The sequence below is a fragment of the Calonectris borealis genome, chromosome 1, assembly GCF_964195595.1.
Source record: "Calonectris borealis chromosome 1, bCalBor7.hap1.2, whole genome shotgun sequence".
NCBI classification, from domain to species: domain Eukaryota; kingdom Metazoa; phylum Chordata; class Aves; order Procellariiformes; family Procellariidae; genus Calonectris; species Calonectris borealis.
The window spans coordinates 155429480-155443076 of NC_134312.1; the positions used below are offsets into that span (position 1 = coordinate 155429480).

General features: G+C 36.6%; 1 protein-coding gene across 1 annotated transcript in view; it reads right to left on the reverse strand.

Annotated features, from left to right (window-relative positions):
- Positions 1-13597, reverse strand: part of MYO16 (myosin XVI) — a 304717-nt gene that overhangs the window by 38420 nt on the left and 252700 nt on the right. Inside the window, exons 28-31 of the mRNA XM_075137449.1 lie at positions 12254-12350; positions 7271-7517; positions 5110-5417; positions 2198-3400 (exon numbers count right to left, since the gene is read on the reverse strand). Coding sequence (XP_074993550.1) covers positions 2198-3400; positions 5110-5417; positions 7271-7517; positions 12254-12350 — 1855 coding nt within the window. The remainder of the gene's footprint in view (positions 1-2197; positions 3401-5109; positions 5418-7270; positions 7518-12253; positions 12351-13597) is intronic.

Sequence of the window (13597 nt, forward strand, 5' to 3'; positions counted from 1 at the left end):
CACAGGAGACCCAAGCTGAACTCTATCTTGGTCACATTTAGTAGAAAATTGAGTTTGCAAAAATCCTCCATCCCAAAGAAACACTTTTTTTAAGGTAAAGGTCAGTTTTGTGACTTGGTTGTGGAGTAGGCTTACCACACTTCCTCACCAGGTACATTGAGAGCCTTGAGAAGATATATCCAAAGAGTTGACTTTAATAGTTAACAGCGGATAAAAATGTATTATCTATATAATAAAACAAGACCCCCAACAAAACAAAACAAAACAAAACAAAACAAACATTCTACATACATTTATAGGCATTGAATGTTATCAAGTAATTTTGCCAACGTAAGCAAAACTACTGCAACATCTCCTTTACAAATTTCATCAATTCATATACTCAGAATAATAAACAAGGCATTCTCTTGAAGTTGAGAACTGATGAAGTCATAGCTCATGGCTGATTGAATTCAGCATCTAGGAACATGCAAGGTCCAGCTAAAGATTTTTCAATGTCTGGAGGACTCACAAGGGTTCTGTCCACCACGGTTTCTCTGCTAGCTGGTAGCAGCCTTTCTCCCAGTATCAGTCTCTTGTCTCCACCTAGCCACTAACTTTCATGAAACCTGCAGAAACTCAATTAGTTTTGAGACTTTATCTCCTTGTTGTATTTGGTTGAAAGGGGTTTTGGCTGAAGGCTGCCAAGGTTCATAGGGACAATGAGATAGGGTGGCACACAGGCAGACATACACGTATCCAGAGTAAGCACACACACCTGCTTCTGTTCTATTATAGCTGCATAAATCAGGATATGATACTGAAATCAATGGAGCAGTATATATTTAAGAAAATAGACAATTAATAAGAAGATAATCTATTCTCTACTGTTTTGTTTTATATTTCAAAAATAAGACTCCATATTGCCCATTTTGAATACGCTGCACACAGCTCTTGATTAAGACAAGCTGTTTGGACAGACAGAAGTGAAGAAGCAGAGAAAACAGTCTAGAGATTTTATCACTCTGAATTTTAAATTCATAGAATTTTGTGTTTGGGAGATGCTACTAGGGAAAGAAGTTTCTGTATATAGTGCACTGACTATTTCCAATAGGAGACTTCTTTTTTAAAATCAGAAAAGTAACGTGAAGACTGGAGGCAGTGTTGTAATTGATATGCAGAACCAGGTTTTACTTCAACTTTAATCACTTAGAAGTTACAACTCTACTAGTTTAATCATCTAGGAGGCTTTCCTCATACCCGATGGAGAAAGATATATGGGAGGAATTAAACTCTCAAAATGACCGTCTCTTCATAGCCTAAGGATTTGATGCCTACATATCGAGCTTTTAGATGGACAAAGTTAGGTCAGAAGCATCTCACCCTTACAGAACAGGTAATTGAATCTGTTAACATCAGGATGAATTTTCAGAATTCATAAGATCCATAGATTTGTTCCAGTAACAACATTAAACCCTTTATTACTTGGACAAGGCAAATAATTAAGTGATAATGTCTGAGGACTGTGGTCTCAAAAACCTTTAGCAAAATGGCAAGTTTCCTTCTTTTTATAGTTGGCTTTTGCACTAGATACTAAAGATGTTCTCCAGATGCCAGAAAGCCAGGATACCAAGTAATCTCTGGGTATGTACATAACCGTATGTAAATGACAGGAAAGGTAAGAATAAAAGGATAGAAAAGGGAAATAAATATAGTTTGCTGCACAACTCTCTGTCTCAGCTTTATTTAGGAGAATAGTAATGGTTGTATCATTAAATTCAGAATTTAATGGAAATGAAATAATGAAACCTTAAAAGAAATTCTTCAGGTTGAAGTACATGCTACCTACCAGACACCTAGCCATGTATTTCATTTGAAGTGTTTCTATAGATTGATACCATAAACTCATTTCCACGTGACGTAACTTCTGTGTTTATTTTACTGAGACTGCTGGAATGTTAAAAATAATCCATTTAAATTTGTGTCATACAAACATTTTGGTAATTTTGACATCTCAGAGAAAACCTGAAGACCTATAACTTTTATAAGCAATGTATTTTCTATATATGTTTCTTAAGACTACAACAGGTCTTTCTTTAAAAAAAAAAAAAACCAGACAGTTTTGGTTTGTATTTTTACCTACTCTATCAGCTTCCACCGTAAGAAAGTTTCGGTGCAGAAAAAATACACTATACAGAAGCACAGAGATCTGTCTTACCTTCTGGCTCCCTGATCTTACGTCCTGCTGCAGATTTCCGTAGCACACTCCGTCCTGAGTTGAACAAGCTAGTTAACTCATCAAGGGGACTGGTCAATGACCTTGAGTTTGTAGGGCTGTATGGAAATGAAGATGATGAATTCGAGTTCAATTTCCTGTGATCTGCTCTTGCCACCTTTGGGGAGTAAGGCAGTTTGGAGAATGGAGAAGATGAGCATCCAAGCTGAGCAGGATTTGGTCTCTGAGGTACTTTTGACAGGTCTGAGTTTGTACCTGTCTTCCCTGTATTAATCAGAAAACTAGCACAAGTCTCTGGAGGAAATGCAAAATGTGTGGAAGCCCGGTAGGAAATAGGAGGTGGTACAGGAGGAGGGGGTGGTGGGAGAGGAGGAGGTGGTGTGGAAGGAGGAGTCACTTTGCTGGAAACATTGAACACAACCAAGCCTGGAGATGCTGGTCTTTCATTCTCCCCTTTCTGGCTTTTGGAGTACTGTGGTGATAATGGACTTGAGCCTTCTGACTGCACAGGGTATTTTAGGTTGGTTTCCAAGACAGGAAGCTTTTTGACTTCTAGTGGTGTTAGAGGTGATTCATCAGAAGCAGGTGAACACGTGACAGGGGTTGGAGGAAATACAAGAAGTGGTGGCCTGTGGGGGAGCAAGTTAGGGAAAGGGGCTGGAATGTCACATGAGTCTTTATAGATCAAAGCTGCTTGACCATTTCCATCCAATGTTCCATCTTCAATGTTAACATTTTTTTTGCTTTCAAACAACAGAGGAGGAGATCCAGTCACTACTGGAATTATTCCACTACCACTGCTTCCTTCTTCTGGTAGAAAATACTTCATTTCTTCATATACAGACTCTCCTTGTTCTGGGCTTTCTGCTTCAGCAGAACTGCTTTTCATTGCATTCCCTACCATTTCAATATAGACAGGCTCATTTTCCTCCTCTTCTTGTGACATATAGAGACTCAACACGCCATGTTGTGGCCCATCAGCAGAAGCTGCTCTCTGTACTGTCGCAGTGTCATAGCCACCTGGTTTAGCTACTGTGCTTGCCTGTTTTACATCCCCAGGCTTTTGGCCAGGTATTTCTTCATAAGAGCCACTAAGTTTCGTATTGGGACTTCGTTTTGGTTTTCTGGGAGGTATTTTTTTCATGGTACTATAGTCATCACTGTGTGGCCTTGGACGAGTCAGTACTAGGAAAGTGAAAAAGGTCTGTGTTATTAACAGATCAATGTCAGTTCTTTCTTACACAGGTCCATTACTTTAAGCCCTTCAAATGTTGTCCACAGTTTTACAATGAGCAGCAGTCACAAACACAGGGATTCAGTCAAAAGTATAAATATTTCAAGGAATGAAATGCAGAACTTTCCGTTTCCAAACCACAAGCCTTTGCTACCTGGGCTTTGGTAATCTCTACTGCCACTAAAAGGCGAGAACTAACACCTAAGAAGATATCTTTTGAATCCAAATGTTCACTGCAAGGTCTGTAACACATGTAAATATGTGCTTGTTATTCCTTTTGCACCAAGGGAGAGGGGCATGCTTTAGCTAGGAGTTTCATCATGGTGCTACTTTGACACACATGTTATTGCCAGTAACTGAAATATCCCCCTTTTATGTAATATGTATAAAACACTAATTATAGGCAGATATTATCCCTATCTCTTCTTCTTTTGTACTGCAGGTGTGGAAATAATTTATAAAGTTAGGGAAATCCCATAGCCTAAGGGCAATTCCCCAACTGAGTATACAGTTAACTAAACTAGATGTCTTTTCACAGCCTCCAGGCACATATGGAGTGGAGAGACTAGATATCTAGGTGACTGGTCTTTTAAAATCAAAATTAGATGGTGTAAATCAGAGCTGGTTTTGGACAAAGACTCAGGAAACTGACACAGTTCTTGGAAAATGAGTATACAGCAGGGAAACTGGCCCTATTGTTTCATACATATGAGAAGAACTCCAAAGTTGTTTTCTGAGTGTATACAAGCATTAATGTTAAGACCACACATACATATATAAATCGTCATTCTTTCAAAAACTGCTGCTAGAGCTTTTTGGTTAAATCAATCATCTCTTGCAGAGCTGGGCACAGAAAGCTGAAACCACAACAGAGCTCCTTAAGCCACGCTAGTTTAAAAGTATATTGCAAGAGGGAGTGCACAGGTTTCTATCCATTGTATGCAGGATTAGAGAATGGTTATACGTAGCTTTAAACCCAACCTGAAGGATCTTCCCCGTTAAGCCTAGAGGACCCTTTACACAAAGCATGACAAGTCAGGCTTATCAAGGAAAAGCAGAATGCATTCCTCCCCTTCATCTTCTACTCATTGATTTCAAGGGTAAAGGAGAATAGAACAACTGAACTCAAAACTGTTCTATATGCACTATAATGCATTGAGACACTTTGGGACTTTCATAGCACTTGCCTTCTAAACAAAAAATTCACTCTAAGCAAATTATGCCACAAACATAAACCACTGAATGCATAAGTTATTCATGTGAACGTAGAGAAGAAGTAGGAGAAAGTTTAATGTTTAACTTGGTGAAATTCAAGATACGAGCATTCTGTTTTAGTGATGCACGGTATTCTAACATACAGTTTAAAAGGTGAAATAAAACAGTCAGTGAGGTAGAATAGCTCAAGCTGACAGAGATCATTTGTCTCTAGAGGAAGTTCTGCAAATAGGTTTTGGCTGTTGACAAACTAGGCAATTAAAACACATGAGTATTATTTTCTGATTTGGAAACAAATGACAAATTGACTAATTTTATTTACTGCCACTAAAATATTTCAGGGACTTTTCAAAGGTGCTTGCCTGTGTTTAAAAGGATCAAAGTGAAAAGAATAAATCAATAACCTAGAGTAACATTTGCGACTGTTTCTCCCTTTATGCCTAACCTTCATTAGCGGTTTCCTTAGAAGCTGCCGACAAGCAAGCACTAACAGCCTCGTACGAAGCGCTCAGTCGTGTGTTGGGGTCCCTCTTTGGTTTGGGAGGAGGCTGTTTCCTTGGTGATGGCAGGCTATTGCTATCGTCCATGCTGAACACGGAGTGCAGGGAGGGGGATCTGATGGATGACCCAGCCACAGAATGTACCAAGCCATCCACTGCCATGGGGACAGGGACGGAGCTGGAATGAAAGTGCTTCGGCGTTCGACAGCCGGCAAAGCTGTCCTCAGAGACCTTCCCACCCTTGTCTTCAGCTCTGAAAACACAAAAAAGAGGCCCAGATGCATTATTCAAGCGACAACAATGAACCTGTTCATGCAAACATAACAACAGCTTTTTGGTAAACAATCTCACAACTCCCCTGCTGTGTCGAGGGGATGTCTGTAGTAATCTTCCGACAAACAAGTCCAGATCAAGCTGCTAGCTTTCTTCCATTTCCTGTTTCATGATAAATCAGGACACTGGCCCTTTTTCACACAAATGCAGCCTTCCTTAAGCAGTTTCATATTGTTGATCAGACATTCACTGAATGAATTGTTCACACTTTGATTGTTACACACAATCAAAAGCTGGGTTTTCAATCTGAATGATAATTTCTGGGAAATCCATTTTAATAGAAAGTTATTGAGGCAGCAAATGCTGAGTCTTTATCATTATTTTCTAAAAAGACAACTCTAAATTCTATTTAGATAATGCAAATCTTTAAAATATTAGATGACCTTTTTAACCAGCTACATTGGCTGCTCGAACAATTCCACCCAGATATCTATATATCTTCCTGTTTAACCCTAATTATTAGTTATGATTTTAATATTAATTATGACATTATGTTTCGTTATTTCAATCGCTGTTTGAGTTTTAGTTATTCAAATTTTTTCCTTTTTTTTTTGCTATTTCAATAAGTATTGAGAAATGATGTTTATCAGCTGCTTCCAACAAATTGATTTTTAACAAAAATTTTTCTAACATTTTATTCCTCCAAAAATCAAAACATTGAAAACCTTTTAACTTAGAGTGGTGATATATTAGATAGAAGATGTCTATACCATCATTTTACAAACAAATCCCCCATCATTTGGTTTTTTAAATTGTATTTCTGCATGGCAAATCACCAGCAGAGCTGGAATTCATGCACAGGATATAGCCAGCTGCCCATGTAGTAAATGAAATAGCTAAAGATGAAAGCATGGTGCTCAGTGGATAATTTGTTTTCACTGTAATGTTTAATTACAGTCTTTCCTACAAAGGCATTTCCTCCAATATGTAATCACTGGGATATTTGAAGCTAATTAAGCAGATGCACTGCCATTTTCACTTTAATAAAAGTCACTGACAAAAGCAATGAAAGCAAAGGGAGTTGTTCTGGATGAAAATCAAGTTCCTATGCAAAAATAAACATTTGTATGTCCAGCAAGTTATAGACAGATTCCTGCTATAGACACATACCTATTAACTGCAAATGCTACCTCTGCCCATTCAGGTGTCTGAGAGAAAAGAGATCAGGGACTCAGTTCCTAGAGAAACGCTCTAAGGCTTTCCAGCATTTGCTGGCTTGTAAAATAAGCACTCCTGAGAACCCTGATAGGAGTTAAACAAAAAATATTTGCCTATTTTTAAATAAGAGGAAAGAATCCTCCTCACAATCAATCATCTATCTAGTTCAATGCGTAATCAGGATTCCTTAGTCTGGACTTTATTGTATCTTAACGCCTTACTCTTTTTCATTATCTTGGCAATTTCCCAATGTTGGAATTTTAAGTTAGAGGAATTTTTCTTTTGTTTGTTTTGTTTGATTAAAGTTCAACTATAATCTATTTATCTTAGAATTAAAACATATTTCTGTAGAAAATAAATGCCTCAGAGACTTGACTAAATTCCTATGAAGCTCAGTGTCCCCTTAATAGGATATAAGGGGTGTCCTTAAGTTTCCAGACTTAATTATCTGATATACAGAAAAAAATAGTGTCTAACATTGATTTGGGTTGAGTATATACTTGAGAATCCTCTTGCAATTCCTCAGTCATTTATGCGACTTTCTAAGCAGGGAAGGAAATCACTAAAACTGAAGAAATGCTTTAATTCTTCACAGAAGATGTTTCCTCATCTTACCTTTTGTGGCCTTCTTCTGGTCTGTTTCTAGCTTCTAACTTTTCCCTGTGGTAAGCAGTGTTCATCTCATTGCGGAGCCGGTCATTTTCCCGAGCAATGTCAGAAGCATTTTGAATGACCAAGGCATCGTATGTTTTCAATCCCATATCCTCGGCATTCTGCAAGAAGCTTTTGACTGAGGTGACCTCTTGCTGTTTGACGCTCATCTTCTGTAGCAAGCGCTGGCGAGCTAGAAATCCTCTTACAACTACCATAACAGAAGAAAAATTATGGACCAAAGAATGACAACTAATTAATTAGTGAATAACTTAATATTACTGTGTCTTCTGCTGTAAACATGAGCAAATAAGTTCAGTCAATGTCTTACACAAAGAACGAAAGAAATGTGACGGCATATAAATAACATACTAAAATGGAACTCTTTCTGTTTTCTACTGTCAGTGCTTAAAACAAAGTAGTGATAGAAAATTCATTCGTAAACTTGAGCGATCACAACTCAAAATGTTTACTTTCACTGAACATTATCTTTTATTACATTACAACTGGAAATTTGGATGTATGCTACAGATTGTGAAAGCATACATTTACATTGCAAAGGTCAAAAGATCATTTGTTTCAAAATAAAACCCTGAATAAATGATTGTTGCATTGAATGCAGTAGGAATTAAATGATTGTTTGCTTTTTGGTCAACTTAAAAAAATGCTTTAAATATTTCGGTGTACCAAAAAAAAAATCAAAACCGACACAAGATTTTTTAATGAGACTTAAAGACCTTTTGTTGCTCATTTCCTTTCAGCAAAAACAATTAGATTAATTTAATGCAAATTTCTCAAATGTATCTGTCACATCATGTCTGCATTTTTAAGTTTAAAATTTTCATCTGCATTGCATCAGCTTTATGTATCTATTAGGCCTATTTTTCACACTCTTTGTCAGCCTTGTGTGAGGAGAAGATTTTGGTGTATCTCCTATAATAGCTTTCTGTACTACTTTCCTAAGTATGTATATTCATTACAACAAATTCTACTCAACCTAAATACCACGTAGTCCCCTGAGTTTTCAGAAGTACCCAGCTGATCAGAAACACAAGGCACAGGGACCTCCGTGGCCATGATGAATTCGGCACCAAATTAATCACTCCATCTGCAACAGGGTGGTATTAGTATTCTCTGAGTGTATGTTTTGGCTTAGAAGGAAGAGATATTCTAACTAAACATGCTTTATTTGTGGGTTTATTTTTTTTTTATTGAGTTCCCCAAGATCCTGATTCTTTCCCGATCTGGAATAACTACTGTGTACCTCACAGGGAAGAACCTGTTTTAGAATTATTCGCCTGAATAATTCTAAATAATTCGCCTGAATGATGCCTGAAATATTGTTGATTTCCAGTACATCAGCTTACATGTATCAAAAATAGGTCAAACTTCATCATTGCTTATTATGGTTACTCTTATTCTGGTCACCTAAAGTTTTTCATATGTGAAGTCAGCAAGCAATAGCCTGTATAAGATGATGATTTGAGTTTGGGGGAAAATACTGAAAATGTTAATATTAAGACTGGAAGGTAAAAAAATGCTAAAATGCATTAGACCTTTTTAACAATGTAATTAAATTTCAGTCTTAGGAACACTGCAGAACAACATAAAATGACAAAAAGTCGAGCTGAATTAATCTAAAGGAAAAATGTAAACAGAGAAAGATACAATTAGTCTTCTATGAATGTAAAATGTTATTAAATAAAATAAACAGCTAAAACAGAGGACAATGTAAAGTATTTTCTACCACCTTCTATGTCCTTGTTTAGATATTTAAAATAAGATTTTTTTTAGAGATGCTCAGTGCTTAGCTGATGAAATATAAGAAAGGTTAATGTTAACATACTAATACTGTTCCTATGCAAAATTTACTGGGTTTGGAAACATTCAAGTTCAGGTACTTTGAGATTATTTATAATGGACAACTTTGAAGGTTTATATTTTTATAATCACAGTCAGCCATGCCATTTTTAATCTCTTTAGTTGCATTATATAAAATCTGACTTCTTTAAACCCTGAAACATTAATGCACTTACGCAATTTAGTTGAAAAGGAAATTAATAGAACAGTTATTTGTTGATAATTTTATGAGAGTGTTCACATTGAATATACACGTCACTGAGTCTGAATTCATAACATTGCTGTTGCAAGGGTAATGAATACATGCATAGAACATTATCAGAGTTCACTGCTCACAAGTATGAAAAATTCAAGAGCTTAATAATCAAAAATTGTTCCCTCACTTCCAGTATTTTCTTTAAACTTTGCTGCAGAGCAGATAGGGTATTTGACAAATGGTTAAGCATCAAATCCTGGATGACTTTGGAAAAAACCCTGTATTTTAAAGTAACATTTTTACAAGCGTGTGTGTATGTGTGTACTTTTACCTCGACAAAAAAAAGGGTCGGTAACACCACTGAGGTTCGTTAGGAAAAGGAAATACAGAGGTCAATCCTCTGGTAGAATTGTTAGCAGGCATGAATGATGCAGAGTAGCCTCCTAGGATGGTCCAGTAAAATGATATCCAGCTAGCTGTAGCATTTAGAGACTGAATAGCTACTCTGAACTATGCATTTTCATCAAAATTGAGATGTTTTGAAGAAACATTCAACAAAGTTTTTTCAGGAAGGGTTCGCAGACAGACACCTCTCTTTTTTTTGCACACATTTTCATGATCTGAGTAGCTCAGGTTTTCATTAGAAGGTGGACATTTCACCACATTTCCTTCTCTATGAGAACATTTGAAAGATTTTGTCTTCAGTTCAACACAGAACAAAAAACCAATTTCATAACCTCAAAAATTGCTGTGAAATGAAATTGTCATCTCCTAGACGTTTACTGCTCAGTTTCTTCTACTACTGTATGGGTACTAAGACTGTCTTCTGAACTTGCTCCTCATTTATGTAGATCTAAAATAATTCTCACTTATGCAAATTAAAATATTTGAGGTTAGCACCCACAGGGCAGAAGAATATCTACTTCTTTACAGCTCATCTAAGGATAAGGATCAGAATAATCAAAATTCAAGTAGACCATGGATCTGGGTTATGTGAGACACGTATTAACTATTGTGTAGACAATATATTAAAGTTAATTCCTAATCTACATGAACTCTGATGGAAGAACTTCAGCATGATGGACTTTCCTACAGGTACAAACAATTTTCTCGGTGATTCAATAAGGTCAAGACTTCCCATATGTAGTTCTCAAACCTGTGAAAAAAATATGACAAAGTCCCTAAACTCACAGATCCATTTTTAAATAAAAAGTGCTTCTACACATGCTTTCACTTTGGTTTGACCCCTTTCTTTGCCTGTGTAAGTTAACTTTCAGGATAACAGAAAAAGACTTATCTGGTTGGTTTGTTTCGTTTTCCCCAAATTTATGGGAATGCTGAAAGGATTGCTACTAAGACTGAGGTAAAAACAGTTGGTAAGAATTTTGGGCAAGACCTGTTTCCCCTTTGAGTTAAGTCCTTATATGGGTATAAGATATTACGTTTTAAGCCTGATACAGAAATTATTGACCATGAGCTAACATTGTGAAATGGATGTCTAGCTACTCCTTACTCATGCAAGTTCCTGATTTTCTCAGGTTTCCCAGACCATAAAAAACATGCAGATGAGCCATAGCTTTGAAAAAAGCTTTGAAGACATAGTTTTGGTGAAAATGACTTTTCAGGTTAGCCTAATTAAGGAGGCCTAGAAGCAAAACCAAAATAAATATTTTTGTAAGGAGCCAAAAAGACCTATTATCTTCATTCTTCAGGCAGGGTTTGGCAAATGTCTGTTCTCTTACCTCTGCAAAATATGGACATATCTAAGGATGTTTCACATTTTGGTGTAGGGTTATTTTAAAGCACTCTGCAAATTGGAAGATAAATATTTCCTTTCTTTGATAAGTCATAATGAGAAGGGAAAGAGGATAAATCACTATTGCTTTTCTAAATGTGTGAATACAACCAGGTAGTTTGTATAAAATATCAGGCACAAGTTATACATCCAGCTGAACCGTGGCCTGTGTTAACTGTCACTCTCCACATTCATTCCTGAACTGCTACAATTTTGATTCCACTTGCTTCAAGTTTTGGGTTCCTCTTTTTCACTCTACGCTCACAGTGAAGAACAGATGATTAAAATGAAAGGGGTTTACATATTCTTAGGTCTGCAATATTATGTATCTGACTGAAAAAACCCAAGAGAAGTTCTTTGTCTTTTTAATTTCCTTTAAAAAGGTGATAATGGGAATTGTTGCAGACATCAGCCAATTAGATAAATAATGCATTGTGTGAAGGAAGCTTCTTCAAACAAAGCAATATTCACATTTTCAGCAGTTATTTGAGATCTTGATAGGAAATGGAAAAGAAGTAACAGGAAAACAGGAGGCAGTGGATAATGCCTCCTTTTAAAAATGTGCCAAAAGATGTCAGTGTGACCTTAGTAAAAATGCAGGCATAAAAGAGGGAAAAAATGCATAAACATAAAAACCCAAGCACTGTCAAATATAAAAGCTGTAAGAAAAGGGGAAAATAAAGGCAACTAAACATATTATATTATTAGCTTTGTATTCACTGTCAATATATTTGAACACACTGCAATTTTGTATCGTTACGCTATTTGATTTGCAACAAGAAGTTAAAGGTGATATTAATGCCTTGAAAAATCACTGAACATACTTTAAAAAGGAAATATTCAAGATCCCCTAAGTTTTAATTACAGTCAACAGTTTGCCATAAAATTATGTTCTATTTGACAGACAGAAAGTGCAAGCATCACCAATGTTAGTATCATCTCAAAAAATCTGTATAAATAGTTAACTGGAAATACGTCTGTAGGGAAATGTATAAAATACAGCAACTATTCAAGAAGGAGAAAATTTTTTTTTTATGCAATATTCTCCTCAGTGTACAAAGCGACAGCTCAGGAATACTTGTTCTGTAATTGTTACCTTTTTGGCAGGTTATAATTTTCTTCTGAAGCTGAAGGCACAAATCGTTGAGATGGTCAGCTTGCCAGTACTTAAGAAACACTTTTCGGACTCCTATCTAGAATACAAACAGCAGGGAAACCTTCACCATCAACAAAAAAGGCCAAAATGATGACAGGTAAATAATGATAGCACGCATACAATCCAGCTAAGGGTTGAGATGAAATCTGCAATTTAAGAATGGTACAGTGCCAATACTTGTACGGAGAGGTAGTATCACTGGGTAGAATAAAAGATGTATTTGGAAAGGACAAGCAAGCTGTCAGACACACAGTCCCCCTTCAGTTCCAAAAACATCCAGAACAAATACTACAATCTTCAAGTTAAATACAGGTTGGAAAAAAAAGCATTCTGAATGTAATTATGCTCATGTGTTAGACAACACAACAGAAGTTAAGGTTTAGCTTTCATAAAGCAGGGGGATGTAGGCAAGGAGAAGGGTGACAAGCCATAAACCCACATGGAGCAGAAAATGGTAACAGACAGCTGCCATCCGTGGAAGAGGAAGAATTTAGCCCAAGTTTGAGGGTGGGAGAAGCTCACTGCCATTAGTGAGAATGACTCCTAATGTCCAATAAAACTATGAATCCTAGTTCCCAGCCTTGCTTGCTGAAGCTGTTCTGCAGGTCTCCTTTGTGCAGGACTCATTTGTGAAAACCAATCTCCTCAGTATTGAGTGTATGAGCTTGTTCTGGTGCTGATGAGTTTCTTGGTTTAACTCATCTAGTTCTTGAGGGTCTTAACAACAATCATTAGATGCTCTTCCCCCTTTACAGAAAAATTTAGCTAGTTAGACCAAAAGAAAACACCTTCCTTTTGATACCTTCTGAACATGCTGAAACAATCCTTCAAAATTCTTTTCTGTATAAACTTCAAAAGCATTCCTTTCTAATAGCCTTTAAAAAAACCACCACACATAAGCAAGCTACTCTACAAACAGTAACTAAAAACTTTGGATAAATAATGGGTTTTCTTATACCATTTTCTCCTCAGGAATTCTTTAGAAGAACCTTTCCTTCACTCCTTAGAAATAAAAGGACCAGCACCAGAGAACTGTGCTATCCTGTGAAGATTATAGCTTCTGTCTAGCTATTAATTTTGTATGGCTAATAGGCATACTGATTAATTAATACAAGTCTGGCTGAAATTGCAGAAATTCATTCCAGCTCTTGTTTGTCTGCAGCTCACAAGCTCATTTTCTTCTCATTGCACTATCCTGCTCCACTGTTGTTTTTTTAGTATAGATCTGGGAGACAGGTATGAGCAGGGAGATTGTCACACCTTTTCAACTAATTGTTTTTAATC